This window comes from Acartia tonsa, chromosome 1 (assembly GCF_053477335.1).
Source record: "Acartia tonsa isolate MP-2025a chromosome 1, ASM5347733v1, whole genome shotgun sequence".
NCBI lineage: Eukaryota > Metazoa > Arthropoda > Copepoda > Calanoida > Acartiidae > Acartia > Acartia tonsa.
The window spans coordinates 57,519,966-57,537,548 of record NC_137260.1 but is presented as its reverse complement, the minus strand read 5'-3'; the positions used below and the strand labels follow the sequence as shown (position 1 = coordinate 57,537,548).

Sequence of the window (17,583 nt, the reverse complement as noted above, 5' to 3'; positions counted from 1 at the left end):
AAATCAGGGAAAAGGGAATGTGATTCTGACAAACAATTATAAAGAAAATTTTCCCCACAACTCCCTTCTTCTTTTCCTCTCCTTCTTACCCACCCCTCTCAGTTACATTAAGGAAAACAAAATATACCCACACCTCACTTCCTTAAAAGTTTCGTGATTTTTTGAAGAATTGATTGTTAGAATAGTTAGGCCTGACAATAAATGAATTATATATATGTTTTAAAGAGGACAACGATAGTAAAAAAAAGATGAATTATCTTCTATTATAATGAGTTATATGTAAAAGTTATTTATTTTTCTTTTATTCTTATCGTAATGAAAATATAGCAGAACAATCTGGTCATTTGAAAACTTATTTTTACATTGAAAATGATAATTCAATTGTTTCTAAATAAACAGGTTTTATGAAATAAGTTAAAAATTAAACAAGGATGACAACATCATTCGTCCTCTAAACGTTTTACAACCCCCTGGTGAAATGTTGTGTATGACACTGATTATGGGGTTACCTTTTTTTTAAACAAATCGGCCCATCCGTTTACAAGATCTTATTGCAATAAACATACACTCATACATCCAGCTGCTACATATATTGGATTTAACGAAATGCTTTTCTAATTGATAAAGGTTTCAATTTTTAATCTACATTAAAAACTAACAAGCATGCGGGTTGATATATTTGCTTATTAACTTTAATTATTTTCAACCTTACGGTCATTTACTTCATGAACAAAACATTAAAAAGACATTAATTTAGATTACCTTCTCTCTGTACTTAGTTTTATTAATATGTATCTTAATAAGTTTTGAGAAAATTTAGTTTAAAATTGAACTATTGTATAGCATGCCTTTACCTAAAATTCTTTGATATAAACTTGTGTGGTATCTGCCGCGGTTAAGTGGCAGACACCCAAGTTCAAAATGACTACGGCAGTGCGAACAGACGTGGACACGTATAATTATAGAGAAGCTGGGCTTCTCTAGCTTTCACTAAATAACAAACAGAGTCTATTCAGATGTTACTTTATTCAAGGTCTAAAGGTTACTACTTTATAATACAACAAATAATAAATACACAGATTGGAATAAATAATACTAAAACAGAATCAATATAACTATACAACCAGTAATCAAAATAGGCAATAATGATCCCCCATCCCTGGAAGGGGTGGGGGAACCAAACAATGCAGCTTAGCCATAATGCGGCTGTCAATCTATCATTAATTTTAAAGCATGGGGAGGGGTCAGGTGGACCCCTTCCCCGGTACTCGGGGGAGGGCCCTCGGCCCTCCTCCGAACCAAGGTCAGGGTTGCCACATAGCATGGCTCAGGGTCGCCGAATACCACACTTGCATGACAAAAAAATATCAATTGAATTATTTATATTTTGATGAAGGTTTCGTGGTTTTAAATTTTTTTTATATTATAACATAGAATTTTTTTAAAGAAGGATATGTATAAAGAAATTAACAACAACAATAAATTTCTCATAAATCCCAGTAACATGTTTTTGAAAGCTGCATTAATATGAAATTTCAATTTCGTGGTTGCCGCTTCGCTCTCCACGAAATTAGCAATTGTTTAGAATTCCTTATGTCGATGACGACATTATATTTTTGAGAACATGTTGCGGCATTGGCTCATATTTCGTCTTTTGTTTACATTTTACAATTTTTTGTTTTGATAATATTGATTTTGTATTTATAAATATTTTTTGTTATCTAAATTTTTAAAACATAAATTAATTTTTCTATTAATGTTTAATTTGTGTTTTAAATAAAGACCCTCATGTTTGAATATATTTATTTTCAGATAACAAAAAATGTAGCCTCAAGATTACAATGGTTATTAAAATTTGTGTGTTCATTTGTCAACGCAAAGTTAAACGTTTGCTCCACTACATTTAGGTGAAAGGAATGATAAATAAATGAGTCGTTTAAAAAATATCAAGTTTGTCAGGGAGGGAGGGAACAATTTGGGCTGCTTATAATTAACACTATTGCCCAAAGTTTTATATTAACGTGGTCATATTCGTTGGCATACCAACTTAGGAGACTTTTATAGAATTTTGATTGGTTGATTCATTTAGTTGTATGTCCAAACGGTTCAAATACAACTTATGAACATGTTTTTTGTAATATTAAGAAATATGTTGCTTCTAAAAATAACGGTTTTCTTAACATACCTAAATTGTTTTCAAATGAGAGAATTTTGTCAAAAGGGGGGAGGGGTGGAATAGAATTTTCGACTCCAGACTGAAGTACTAACAATTTTATTATTTGTGCTTCTCCCAATTAGATTCAGAGTGAAATCTTTTGTTTAATCATTTGAGACCATGTTTTTTTTATTTTGCCCATATAACTAAGCCCCAAGAAGGGGACACTATGATAGATATCAGCTGTAACCAACAACTGAATTAATTCATACAAATAAATATTCCGCAATTCCAGCTATTTTTACGTGATTTTGAAAGCAACACTTCGAAGTAGAGACGATCTTTTTATAATCTGTCCCCCTGTATATATAAGTTAAGGGAGATAACACGAAATTAGATATCTGGTACCTCAGTAATAGTATGCACACAATTTTCTTATTCCAAATCATATTGACAATACAGGAATAAATCCGAACAAGATGGAGGAAGATGAACAAGTTCATAATTGTGAAATTTGTGGTGAAATATTCACATCTAAAAATACTCTTCAAAAACATGAGATTTCACATTCTGAAGAAAGACCTTTTAAGTGTAATTTGTGTGATAAGTTTTTCTCGCGAAAAGATAAATGCGATGAGCATATTTCAACACATTTTGAAGAATCGAAATTTGAATGTCAATTATGTGATAAAACTTTTTCACGAAAAGATATACTAGAAAAACACCAGTTTCTGCATTTGGATATAAAAGTGTTTACATGTAAAACATGTCATAAATCATTTTCAACGAGTTTTCATTTGGAAAGACACAAGATAATACATTCAGAAGAGAAGCCATACAGATGTCATCAATGTAAGAAATCATTTTCAAGATTGGACAGTTTTAATAAACATAAGTGTCTACGTCAGAAAACTCAACTTAATTTTTGTCATACCTGCAGCAAGAGTTTCTCTAGAAAAGATCATTTGAGAAGACATAAGCGAAATGTTCATGGAGAAGTTGGTCCAACATCATTTTCTTGCAATGTTTGTTATGCTTCATTTTCTACAGCAGATGCTTTGTATGAACACAGTCTGGTGGAACCAGATTTAAAGTGTGATATTTGCAGCAAACTTTTATGTGGTGAAGATGGTCTCGAACGACACAAACGTATTCATTTATCTAGTCATACAGGGCTGTATATTTATAATGTTTTTTATATTTAAACAAGTTAAGTCATTGCATTTCAAACTAGGGATAAATATATCTCTCTCATATTATGATTAAAATTCATTCATTGGTACCTAGATTAGAATATTTGGGTATAGTCCATTTAGTGGTAACGCCTTTTAAGGGGCGATTCGTCCTTTTTTAACAGTAGCTTTTCTCCTATTTCTAGCCCCTGTGGGGGGCTCTAACCCTGTTGGGCCAATTGTCTAACCCTGCGGGGCAATCACCTAACCTAACCTAAAATAACCTCTCTAAAGCTACTGTGAAAATACGACGAATCGCCCCATAAGAGGCGTTGCCACGAAAGGGACTATACCCGAATATTTTTTTATTTTATAAGAATGTCAGTAGGTACCTAAAATGTATTACATTATTTTATTTCAAACATTCTCCTTTATAATTTTAAGTAGGTGATAAAGGGCAGAAAATATAAAAATCATTTGTTTTGAATCTCGATTTTAACTCAGGCTTAAATTGTTATGGGTATTAAAGGACCTTAGCGAATAATGACGAGTATGGAAAAATCAGGATTCAAAAAACTAAAACCCTAGGACAATTATTGGGCTATAACATCCCATGGTATCTTGTCCTTCAATATTTACTAGGATGGAATATACTGAAAGATATAGATGATAAATATTTTTTTAAAGTCTCCTTTCTATTTGGTTTAAATTACATTAGAAAAAAAGTAGTTAAACATAAGCTAAAGTTACAAAAATTACGCTTTTATAGGTCAATTTAAATATACACGATATTTAGGAGACAAAAAAGAAAATCTTAATGAAGAAGAAACGAAAAACATTGATCTTCTCCTAGAGGATTCGGACTCAAACAACAGTGAATTTTCGTGTGATACTTGTGAGAAGTCATTCGCTAACAACTTCAGTTTGATGAGGCACAGAAGTTACTATTGTAAAGAAAAGCTACATGGTTGTGATGTTTGTAAAAAGACTTTCACTAATATTGAAAATCTAAAACAACACAAATTCGTTCATGTGGACAAAAAATTAAAATGTCATATTTGCAAGAAATACTTTTCAAGAAACGAACATCTTAAAAGGCACCAAAGAAATGTACATGGGGTTACTGCAAATTCTGGAATATTTTGTGAGTTGTGTGATGAATCTTTCACCTCTGCTAATGCGCTCCATAATCACAACATTAATCAACATAATGTCAAATGTGAAGATTGTGGTAAAGTTTTCAGTAGCGAGGCTGCAATGAAAAGGCACAAAAGAAACCATATAAATTCAGGAATATATTTGTTCGGTTTATCATTATGAAATAAACATAATTTTATATTAAAGTAATAGACCATCTGTGTTTTTTTTTAAAGATAAGTTAATCCTTATACTAAAGTAACAGGATGTCTGTGTGTCTGTGTGTGTGTCTGTGTGTCTGTACCGAAGGATCTCGCTAACCGCTGAACCGATCGGGTTCTCCTTAACAGGGTAGCTTCTCATAAGTCCCGGGAAGGTTTATAACTATTTTGGGGGAGGGTACCACCACCCTCCCAAGAGAAATGACAAAAAAATCAAAAAAATTTCAAATTTAGAGGAGACTTCAACGGCAAATAAGATGGTATCGTACATAAAAAAATTAACTTTAACAAACAACAACATTTAAAGTGCCACTAGAGGCCTCTAGGGGCGTAGCCGCTAGTCTTATATAAAGAAGTAGGACAAGTTTTTCCCCGAATAACTTAAAGAGGACTATCCACGAACAAGAGCACGTGATTCTAAGTACCTTCCAGCATTGATCCTGAGTATTTTCTTTCAGAATATAATAGGTCACTATCAATAATTAATATATTGACGAGAAAATCTAAGTTTCACCACTTCAAGTTGAAAAAAAGTAAAAAAATGTTCAGCTTTTTTAGTCAAAATTCTATCAAACGTTTTGTTGAGTTCGGGGTGTCTTTAATTGTCCATGTTGTCAAATGATAAAAATTAAAAAAAGTCAAAAGCACATTTACTATATCTCATATGTATGTTCAAATTAATGCTAATATGGATTAATTTACAATCTATATAACACGAGTATTCGCATATGTGTCATCAAATATCCATTTTATTAAAAGAATTAGCTTCATAAAAGTTTTCAAAATCAATTAAAATACCTAAAAAAACATGGTGAAACATAGATTTTCTCGTCAATACATTAATGATATATGGTTACCTATTATATTCTGAAAGAAAATACTTAGGATCAATGCTGGAAGGTACTAAGAATCATGTGCTCTCGTTCGTAGATAGTCCCCTTTTCCCCAAATTTTTTATTGTATACCTATTAACTTATATTTTCTTGATAGTTAAAACAAATATACTTCAAATCCCAGGGAATATGAACTATGAAATTTCAAGTCAAAGAACGTCAAAACTGAAGAAAAGCAAAGAAAGCTACAGTGACATGGAAGATAGCGAAAGTGACGACAGTGATCTCAATTTAAGCTATAAAAACGAAGCTTATAATTGTGAGATATGTAATAAATCATTCACATTACAATTCTCCTTGGACAGACACATAAAGGTGAAACATAACAATAAGGATGGAAGTAAAAATGACGAAATGTATTATTACTCTGCAGATGAGGGTGATGTGTTACCCGAAAACTCAAGGAATTTACTTTGTTTAAAAAGTTTTAAGTCCCTAAAACAAATGATCCATTAAACTGCTTGTCCTGTATCTATGTATGTAGTCTTGATTCTCTGAAGTTAGAATTCAGTTGCACATAGGGCTGCTTGCCTCCTTAGTCAATTGACACGATTAAACTTCTACTTTTATCACTTGAAATGTTTCATTAATTTAATTTTTCTTGAATACATTTTTTGTAGAACAAAGTTGATAGACAGGCACATTAGGCATTATTATAAATTAAGTAATCAATAACTAACTAAATATAAGGAAACAGAATGTTAAAGATCTTAAAAGTTAAAGCTATTTAATAGGGTTGGGCCGGATATCCGGTCTGTCCGGTTATCCGGCCGGATACCTGGCCTTTTTCAATATCCGGCCGGATACAGGATATTAAAACTATCCGGTTGATTTTCGACGCCGAATATCCGGTTATTCGGCCGGATATCCGGTATCCGGCCCAACCCTACTATTTAATAATAATCGCCCTTCTAAACATTAAACTAAGTTAATTTTATTACGTAGAATACCCGAGGATAATAATGATGAAGATTATTCTCCTGACGAAATTCCATCTTCTGATGAGGAAACAGTTGCAGTGCCTGCTAAGACTATAACATTGTCCTGTGATATATGTAATGAAACATACACTGATAGTGATATCTACATTATACATGTTTGGAGCCATTGTCCATATGACGTCGAAGTATTACTAAAAAATTGTAATAAAGACAAAACAATAGAAGATAGTAAAAAGAATATTGAATTATCAAGTACCATTATTTGCAAGAAAGATGTTGTCAAAGAAAATACTATTTCTGACGATAGTATTGAGAGTGAGAGTGTAAAAAACAAACTCGACAAAGATTGCATCAAAAATGAATTTGATGGAGTAACAGACAAAGATGATACCGCTGAGCATATTAGTTCTAAATCTTCCAAAAACAGTTTTGTAATCAAAGAAGTACATGGAGACAAAAATAAGAGTGTGAATAATAAAAACTGTGATAAATCATCTTACCAATATGCTCGAGTTATAGTTGAGAATGTTCATAAAGATATAACTAGAAATGAAGATCAAACTGATTCAAGTAAACATTCAGAAGATGGGTTAGATGAAAATAATGTTATGGACAATACAACAAAGCTTGTTGAAATCGAAGAATCTGATAGTAATGATGGTTTTGGTGATAGCTGTTTTGATGTTGAAACACAAAAGGATGACAACATAAACGAAAGCAACGAAAAATCTCCAGAAATTGGCCACAGTGAAACGGCTTCAATCGATCCTCAAAGTTCTCTTGATTGGAATAAAGCTTTCTTGAATTATGTTCAAACATCTGAAGTAGTTGATAGTGACGGTGAAAGTATAGAGGAGGCGAATGATGACACAATAAATGACGAAATTGAAGATAGTGAAGATGACATTGAGGCGGCTATTAAGCAAATGAAGATTATACCTGTCAAAAATATTGAAAAAGAAAATCAAAATGGAAAGAAAGGTGTAAATGAAATAGTAGAAAGAGACGATCATTTGAAAACATACACAGAAAATCCTACTGCTTTAAACAATGCAATTGATAAAGAAAATCCAGAGGAAAAAGTTAAAAATCAAGTTGATATTCCAGAAAGTGATAAAGTGATTGTCCCTGCAACAGAAGATGAAAGGCAAATGCATAATCATAAAACCTCTGACAAAGCAAAGGAAAACAATGACATTAAATATGGTTTCGACAAAAAAGTAAATGTTCTGCAAGTTAATGCAAAGGATGTTACAAACAAAGACAAATTTGCTTGTAAAACTGTGAAGGTTATGCTAAAAAGGTACAGTTTAGATGCTCTTAATATGATGGCAGACATCATGAACAAAAGAAATAATACAGAAGAAAAGAACATTGGATATGAAATGGAAGTCAAAACAACTTTTGACAACATAGACTTGAATCATGACTGTGAAATTGTCAGTGATAATCAAAATGCACCACCAGAGGAAGTGAAAGAGGTTGAAGTGAGCAGTATTCACCATGTCAAAAACGCTGAAAATTCATATAATGAATTAGAAGAAACAGGAAAATTTAATGAAGTTTCTTATAGAACGAGCGTCAGAAATCTAGAAAAAATAACAGACAATGAAAGTTTTATTGAAAATAACGTTGTCAATGAAGATAATACTGTGAAGGATATTATTGATGAGGAGAGTTCTAAAGAAAATGATTATGGAAAGCCTACAGCACATCCTTTTAACCAAGACAATGCAAAAAATATTGAAAAGAACATGAAGTACTCTGACGAAATGAATAAGGAAGAAACAGACCAAATTGTTGATAAAAAGGATAGTATTTTGGAAGACCAGGATTCAGAAAAGATGGAGTTTAAAGAAAAAACTGAAGTTAAGTCATGTGAAGATAAAAATGCTAATTTTCCTACTACTGTTGAACCTAACCACATATCTGACAATTCACCTGAAATATGTAACGGTAAAGAATTACTTCAGGAAGCTCATGAAGCACCAAACGCAGTAGATGTAAAGAAAAATGATACAGAGAAAGAGATAGTTGCAACAGAGAATGCTGATATTATAAATGATGATGATAATAAAATAATGGAGCTAGATAAAAGTAACGGCAATGAAGATACTAGTTTTGATGAAGATTTAGATGAAGAGCTATTTGATATTTTAGAGCCCGTACCAGAAAATGACCAAGGCATGTTTATTTTTTCAGCAAAATGATATTTCTTATAAATATGATTCTTAAGAGGACTATCCACGAACAAGAGCAAGTGATTCTAAGCATCTTCCAGCATTAACCCATAGTATTTTTTTAGTAAATATGTTTAATAGGTATTTGCTTTATCGACTAAAAAGTTAGGTTTCACTATGGTTTTATATGAAAAAAACTTTGAAATGTTAAGCATTGTTTGGTGCAACATCATCGAATGTTTGGATGAGTTCAAACTGTTGTTTAAAAGCTTTGACACAAAAGTATATTATTGTGATTAAAAATGTATATTTAGAAAAAGGGTTAGTAACTTGTAAACAGTTTAATTAATGTACTTTTGCAATTTACAACATTTAATGCTTTTCTGCAGTGTTATTTTATTTTGTCCTTTAAACTCAACAAAGCATTTGATGATATTGCTTTAAAAATTGATTTACATTTCAAAGTTTTTTTCATATAAAACCATGGTGAAACCTAGCATTATAGTCGATAAAGCAAATATTAAACATAAACCTAGTACATTCACTAAAAAAATACTATGGGTCAATGCTGGAAGATGCTTAGAATCACTTGCTCTGGTTCGTGGATAGTCCTCTTTAATATTTTTAGTGATTGAAAAATGAAAATAAGGTTTTATAATAGTAGTTTTCATTTACATTTAATTTTGTTTCATTTAACTTGTTGACAATTGCACTTTTTTCAACTTGTGTAATTTTTTGCTTTCATTTGTTGTTCCGCCCCTCACGTTATTATGGGGTATGTTATTTTTTAAACATTTAACTTACTGTTATTGTATAGAATTAAACTTTTGATCTTTAACTTGTTTGATTATCTTTCTGTTTTTTATACCCTTTATTTTTATTAGGACATTCATTTCTTTGTTTGTTTGTTACCCTCTTCAAATTTAGCTTCAATATTAAGTTTTGCTTTGTGTATTTTATTTAACTTATTTGATAAAGGGGGGGGGGGGAGGTAATTCAACCATCTCGTAATCAATGATTAAATGGCACTTAGAATTCGAATTTTGATCTGAAACTTTTCAATCTGAGTAATCCATGGTAGGTCTATTTCCCTAAATCGAACAAAAAGTTAGAAAAGTAACGGCTGGCGGCTCAGCCGTTTAGCCGTTTTTTTTTGCCTATTTTCAGGGCAAATGCATCATTAATTACGTAGGAATCAACTTTTTAGAACATATTTTTGGTTTAATTCATGTTAAATGATAGCAATAACCATTTTTAAAATTTCTAGTACCAACAGCTACCGGCTAGAACCGTTTGATAAGGTTTTTGAGCGACAAAAAGTATTATGTGGAGATAGGTTTCGTGACTAATTTGCTCTTAAGATAGCCAAAAAATGGCAAAACGGGTGAAAATTTCGAAATTCGAATTCTAAGTGCCATTAATCATTGATTACGAGATGGTTTCATTACCCCCCCCCCTCTCCTTATCTTTTTGCGCTTAGTACTTTTTGGTTTGTTTCAATACTATTTAAATAAATAAGTTTTTTTTTGTGTGTAAAATTAGTCCATGATTTGGTACACTAGGATAGGTACACCTAGTCTTATAAAAGGATATTTAATTTTTTTGTTTTTTGAAAATTGTTTTGATAAATAAACAGTTTACTCCCTAGATGATAGCAATGTACCAGATAAAAATGCTGAAATCTCCATTGACTGCGAAGACATCATTGAAAATACAAAATATGTTGATAACAAGGAAGAAATTAACCCCAAGAAGAACATTGAAAATATATTGGATGATGATAATATGAGAAATAAGGAAAACCACGAAAGTTCTGTTGTTGTCACAGAAACACCTCCTTGTGCTGAATCTATTGCTTCAACCAGCAAACAAAGAATCACCAAAGACAAAATTGGAAGGAAAAATACTCTCTCAAAAAGATTGAATTTGAGAAAAGAAAAGATTAAACTTGAAGGTGGTATTGTGTCTCCACAGGTAATTAAATCATAACACATTTTATTTGAATTCCATCCTCACGGGCTTGATGCATACGATAAACAAGCGAAATTATAGTAAGTCTTAATTAACCCGATTATGTTTAACCAAAGAAAAATGGATGCATCCGATTTCATTTGTGTGCAATTGATCTTTACCAATGATCCATAGTTTAAATGAAATGAAATACTTTCATTTATCTTATTGTTTCCATAGAGAAAAATATTTCATCCTAAAAACCATTTTTTGCAACCCATCTTTCAAATTATTTTTAAGACAAAATATTTTTACGTTCTACATTACAGTGTACAATTTTTGCTGATATCGTTACCAATAAAGAAAATAAAAGAAATATGAAATAACTGTCATTTTAGCGGGGTGAAAAGTAAGAAGCATAGGTAATAGTTTTGAATATTTCTTTCTAAATCTGTTTAATGTTTACTTATTTTTTTTAGGACAACCCATTAATGGAAAAAGTGGGCCTAGAAAATACTTCTCTAAATGATAACTCATATCAAATACTAGTGGAAGAAAATGAGGGAAAATCAAAAACTAAATCTTTAGGCAAAGGAAAGCTAAAGGAAAAACAATATAAACGCCGGAAAGGAAAGGGAGAAGATTGTCAGAAATCAGAAAAAGATATTGCTAAAATGAAACTAAAGAAGGATAAAACCTGCTCGATATGCTCAAAAGTTTTCAGAAATGTTAATTTATTAAACATTCATAAACGAAAACATGAAAAAGTTACTCCATTTAAATGTGATATATGCCTGACTTACTTTAAAAAAGGCGATTATCTAACGAAACACAAGGAAATGCACACTTCTTACAAATGTGATTTATGCATTAGATATTTTGCTGATGAAAATAAACTTACACAGCACATACAAAAAAGACACAACAATACTAAACGTAAAAAAGTTATAGATAGTAAACCATCATATAATGAAATTAAAGTTGAAAATGAACATGAAGCTATAGAACCTACAGAAATCCAACAAAGTACCTCAGATCCAAAAGAAAATAGTTCACATACCACTAAGAAAAGAAAAAGACTGAGTCGAGAGGTCGCAGATGAAAACAAGCAATCAAAGCCTGCAAAAAAGTTAAGAACTAAGGTATCTGGAATTGTTAATAAGGAAAATGTATCAGATAGAAATGAAGAGAGCCAAGAAAAACCACAAGAAAAGTTCCAGGTAAGATTCAATTTTTTATATTTCATTTATTTTGTTCCAATGATGTGTCTATTGTTTAACAATGTGGTGGAGCCCCGCAAGGAAATGACCCTAAAGGCTAAAGCTTATCACAAGGGTTGGAAACACTTTTCAAAGGTTAAAAATTTGGATTTTCATTGGCATTTTTGTACATATTTTTTTTATTTTAAACAAGTATACCTTTGTCCCTATTCTTCAAATTCATCTATGTTTTTTTCCAGGAATCATTTGATTCTGTGAAAGGAGACAGTGGTTCTACTGAGAGTGTTCAAGAACCAATAGAACAGAACCCAATTTCTTGCAATATCTGCAAGCAACTATTTGAATGTAAAAATGATTTGTACAGACACAAGTTAACGCACTTGAAGAAAAATGTTACAATTAAAGAAGAAGAAACATTTTCATGTAATATCTGCCAAAAATTATTTGAAAACAAAAATGATTTGTACAGACACAAATTGACACACTTGAAGAAAAATACTGTAGTCAAAGAAGAATTATTTTCTTGCAATATCTGCTCAAAACAATTTGATTCTAAAGATGAACTTTTAAAACACGAATTTACACATTTGGGGCAAAGCATTACAATTAAACAAGAAGATGAAAATAAAACATCTAAAAATTTGGACTCTAATGTTTTAGAACTTTTTAGATGTCCTGAAGCTTCATGTGAATTTACAATAAGTCATCAGAGCCTCAAGAAAGGAGATGGAGTGAGACATTTAATCAAAATTCATAATATTTTCCCCTCAAGAATGATTAAGTCAGGCCTGCAGTGGACAAAAATTTTGTAACTTAAAAATTTACTTTCTGCTCTTTTAACATTCTTTTTGTTGTTGTTGAATACCTCTAACAGACCAGTGGGTTAAATTTATTAAAAACCTGAAAAAAAGTTTTTTTAATTTATAATTAATCCAAAAAAGTAGGAGGAAGGGGGGTTATTATTAGTGCTGTGTTATAATATTGAAGGGATACTGCCCTATATACTTCCAGAAAGAAACTTTTAAAACGATAATTTTTTGTTGTAGAAAACCTACCTTTGTTTTAAATCCCAAGTCTTGGTCTTCCAAGTTGATAAATTCTTAACTATTTGATTGTATTGATTTACTTAACGATAAAGCAGTGGCGTGCACAGCGATAGAAAGTAAAAAAAGGAAAAGACAATCCTTCCAAATTTCTGGAGAGTTAGGGGGGGGGGGGGGGGAGTTCTGACACTTACGAAAATTCATTCTTAACTTTTGTGATGTTAAAAATTTTGTTGTTATATTTTTAAGTTTGATAAAACTTAGAATTATGAAATTTACAGCCTAAATTTTACCTATTATAAAGAATTATCAGAAAATGATACAGACACTTTAAACGAAGCTTACCATTTAATATTATATTACATTCCACATATATTTGTACACTATGATTTCCTTACGCTTAGCATATTTCTTGTAGTGACGCTACTTGTTAGCTAAGATATGTCCGTATGTAAACATCGATATACGATAGGACCTAGATTGTTCAATTTTATCATAATTCATATTAGCTTTCAAAAGCTTTACATTGATATACACTACCAAGTATATTCTTGATTGCCTACACATATTTCTTGCGTTATATTTATTAGGGTGGGTCGATTTTGGAATTTCACATTAGTAGACATTGGCAAGGGTTAATGGGCCAGTATTAAAACCTATGAAACTTGAAAGAGGTTTTTTAATCCAAAAACAACGGGCGCGCGGGAGGTATAAAATGTGCCCGCCCCCCTATAAAACCAAAAATTAAAATTCCTTCAAACACAGGCATGTTGCATATCAAAATGACCGCATTGAAATGCTGATTACAGATCTGAAAACCGTTTTGAAAAATATTGATTCATTCTGAAGTGATTTTCAAATAACCTACCAAAATGAACAATTTTGACCAAATCAACTGTTTTTAGGTACTTAATGAGATCTTATTCGATCTAGGAGCAATATTTTTCAAATCGGTTTTCAGATCTGTAATCAGCATTTCAATGCGGTCATTTTGATATGCAACATGCCTGTATTTAAAGGAATTTAATGTTTTGGTTTTATAACGGGGTGGGCACTTTTTAAACCCCCCGCGCGCCGGCAGCCATAAGAGCCAAGTCACTTTTGAAACTTGAATGGGGCTTATCACACATATATACATATGACTTCCACAACTTATGATAACAATAAAATCTAAAAAAATGGGAAATGGGCCCACCCTAATATTTATCATACTAAATCACAGTATAATAGGACTTATATAAATTATATAAACTTATATTAAATGTAACATCTAACTTTTCTGCACATTAATAAATGCAATTTTTAGATGCGCTAATTATAGACGGACTGTCCTTGTTATTTCATAATTTAAAGTTTTACATTTTATATGTATAATTTTTCACATTGTGATAATTTTTATGTTCTTAATTATTATTAAAAGCATTGTAGATTTTTTATTATTTTTCAGAATTAAAATGCAAAACAAGAAAATATTTCTATGAATGTGTAAAAAAGATTTAGGTAATTTTTCAAAAATGAAACTTCCATTTAGGATGCTTACGCCGTTCATACTTTATTACGAATTACTATGATTAGAAATTGAGGCATGCATGAATTTCCTCTTGAATCGTCATAAAAGGGAGGGGGGGTGGGTGGGGAAGTGACACTTTTTGAAACCAAAACTAAAAGGCAAAGGAACTCAACTAAATAAAGAGTTACAGCTCTAAGACTTGGCATGGTAGTTGCTTTAAAGAGGTACAATATGGAACTGTGAAGAAACGGCGGTGGAACCGCCGATCCCGCCGAAAATCGTCATTTCTCGCCAAATTAAACAATTTTCAATCATCTTGATAAAAACTTTTTTTCTTATTAAAATTTTCCTTCTATTTTCAATTGACACCTGCGATTTTTTTAATATTGAAAAGTTTAAATATTTCAAGTGAAAAATTGAAAATTGTCTAATTTAGCGAGAAAAGGCAAAACAAATTTCGCCAGGTAACGGCTGTTTTTGGCGGGAGCGGCGATTCCGCCGCCGTTTCTTCACAGATCCATATTGTATACCTTTAAAGCAACTGCCATGCCAAATCTCAGAGCTATAACTCTTTATTTAATTGAGTTCCTTTGACTTTAGTTTTGATTTAAAAAAGTGTCACACCCGCCTTCCCATCTTAAAGTTGTATCACATTTAATATTCCCTTAGCTGTGAGGTCGGACGGAAAGAAAAAATGATGAGTGGCTTCATTAACAAAAAGAATTTTAATGTTCTAAAGAATCCTGCATTCATTTTTGACTTAATAAAAATTTGTTTTGACCGTAAACGTTATTTGTTGGATCACTATTCAAAGATTTCATTAGTTATTATTTTTAATTGTTTTTTTTAGGAGGAACAAAACCCACAAGAGGAAACATGAAAAGAGCATCAGACAACGAAACGAGTAACTGTCTCAAAAAGTTGCAATATGACAATTCAAGAAATATGCCCAAAGAGATTCTAAATGAACCTTGTGATATTTTTCCAATATTGGACTTACCGAACGATGAATTTATAGTTTTTCTTGAATACCTACCCCTCGAAGACAAGAAAAATCTTAAGCTTGTCTCAAAAGCTTTTGAAAGACGTATGCTAGATCTTGATATTGAATCAAGGTCATGGACAGTGAACTTTGACTTGACCAACTTTGAAGAACAGAAAGTTTACCTGGCCCAAGCTAAGCTAAGACACATGCTGAATGGTACTCTGCACAAAATATCTCTTTCAGTGGATGTCGACGATTTCAATGATTCATTCTTTTCTATGCTCTTAGCTGAAACTGTTATTAGCCAATGGAAAAATAATATTGTTCACCTGGGTATGTATGTTTATGGTTTGGAATTCTACCTGCTTGACCCAGATTTCAGGATTGATAACCTAAAAAGTCTGTCTGTGGCAGCTGTGATTAATAATGAAATGGCTGAAAAGTATGCTACTGAAGAGTCAACTGCTGAAAAAAGAATAGAAAATATTGTATCAAACCTAATTGATAAACATAAGGAAACATTAGAAGAACTTTGTTTAGTTGATATAAATCTTACAGTAGAATCAAATTTAAAAATACATAAATTTACAGCAGACGGTACTGAACCAACTACAATTGTTTCAGTGCTACAAGCTTCTCAAAAAACTGTTAGGGATGTTGTATTAAAGTTTGTTAATGATGAATCAGATGTCAATAATGATGAACTTGAAGGAACACATCTTAAGGTTAAAAAACTGACCCTATCTAAGGTGCCAGCAAACTTTATTAAATCAGTTTTAAAATCAACAATGAATTCACTAGAAAATCTTGATGTTAATGACATCAATGACTTAGTTTTTGACCCAGGCACAATTAAATTTACAAAGTTGAGTGAAATATGCGCCTGTAAATCTACAGGCATAACTGTGGCAAAATTGATTAAAGCAGCTAAAGACTCCTTAAGATATGTGGCATTAGATGGAATTAGAGATGTTGAAGAATTTGAGCTGGGCTCTATAAGGTTAAACAGTTTAGAAAGTTTTAGTATTCAAAGAATATTAAAAGAGGAAGAATGGCTGGTTTTAAAAGAAAGAATCTTGAGTTGTTCCAGAAAAGTTGTTTTATCCATAGAAATGAGAAATAAAAGAATCTGGATTTTGAGCCTGAATGAAGTTATTAGGAGAAAACATTTTAGTATATAATTTTTTAAAAACAAAGTTTGTCCTGCCTTTTCTACCTTTTTAAAAAAAAGATTATAATCATGTTTATGCTATTGAATATATCCGTAGGCATGATTAAGAATTTTGTCTGTTTGTCTCGTAAGATTATTAATAAATTGTCATATCTTTGCTGGTTCAATTTTCAAATAAATTACCTACAATTTAATTTTTTTTTCAAAACAAAGGCGAAATTTTTATAAAACTTAATCTTGTTATTATGTATTTTTGTCAGTCTATTTTGTATATAACTTGTGTTAAGACTAGTGATGGCAATCCGTCAAATTTTTGGACCGGATTCGGATTCCGGATTCTTAAAAGAATCCGTCAAAAAAAGTGGCGGATTCCTTGCGGATTCCGGATTCTAGCAATTTTTTAAAAGGCTTTTTTTAAGAATTAAGTGCTACATATGTCCTAAAAATTAATGTTCTTGGTGTTATCTATAATTCACTTCCGATAATCGAACCAGATTTTAAAAGATTTTATATGTACCTAATGATGAAAATCTTTGCCTTATATAAGCGGGAGTTGAAAGAAAAAAACATAAGACGCTTATTTTAGCCTACCAATTAAGAATCCGAATCCGCTATTAAAAAACGAATTCCGGATTCGGATTCCAAAATTGACCAAAAATTGGGCGGATCCCGGATTCGGATACAGATTGCCAACCCTAGTTAAGACTCTTACATTGACATAGATTTGGTACAAGAAGAAAATATGTTTTGCTTCTAACTATTCCGCAAATCAAAAATGTTTTTCTTTCAAATTATGTAGGTAAATAAAATGATGTTTTGTCTAAATTATTGTAATTTTCGGAAATATTTAGGAAAAGCAGTTTTCTACAAGTGCTTTGTCCATTTTCCTTCTTTAAAGTTATTTATCAGTCTTTTACCTATTGATTTTTTTATTGACATTATTGTGAATAAGGTTAATTCATTGTTATTTAATCTACAAAAATAAAATCTAACTTTCTTTCAGAG

The 17,583-nt window shown here is 31.4% G+C and overlaps 1 protein-coding gene and 1 long non-coding RNA gene across 2 annotated transcripts; both read left to right on the top strand.

Moving 5' to 3' along the window:
• Nucleotides 1-1,810: 1,810 nt before the first annotated feature.
• On the top strand, nucleotides 1,811-3,329 carry LOC145313865 (uncharacterized). The gene is made up of 2 exons (XR_013877544.1): nucleotides 1,811-1,907; nucleotides 2,618-3,329. It is a non-coding gene; the product is annotated as an uncharacterized LOC145313865 (long non-coding RNA).
• Nucleotides 3,330-3,705: 376 nt separating this feature from the next.
• LOC145328165 (uncharacterized) lies at nucleotides 3,706-17,582 on the top strand. Its single transcript, XM_080171757.1, has 7 exons — nucleotides 3,706-3,715; nucleotides 4,124-4,259; nucleotides 6,524-8,703; nucleotides 10,348-10,673; nucleotides 11,129-11,869; nucleotides 12,109-14,412; nucleotides 15,273-17,582. The coding sequence occupies exons 1-6, from the start codon at nucleotides 3,706-3,708 to the stop codon at nucleotides 12,679-12,681; spliced, it is 3,966 nt and encodes a 1,321-aa protein (XP_080027883.1). The 3' UTR covers nucleotides 12,682-14,412; nucleotides 15,273-17,582.
• Nucleotide 17,583: the final 1 nt, after the last annotated feature.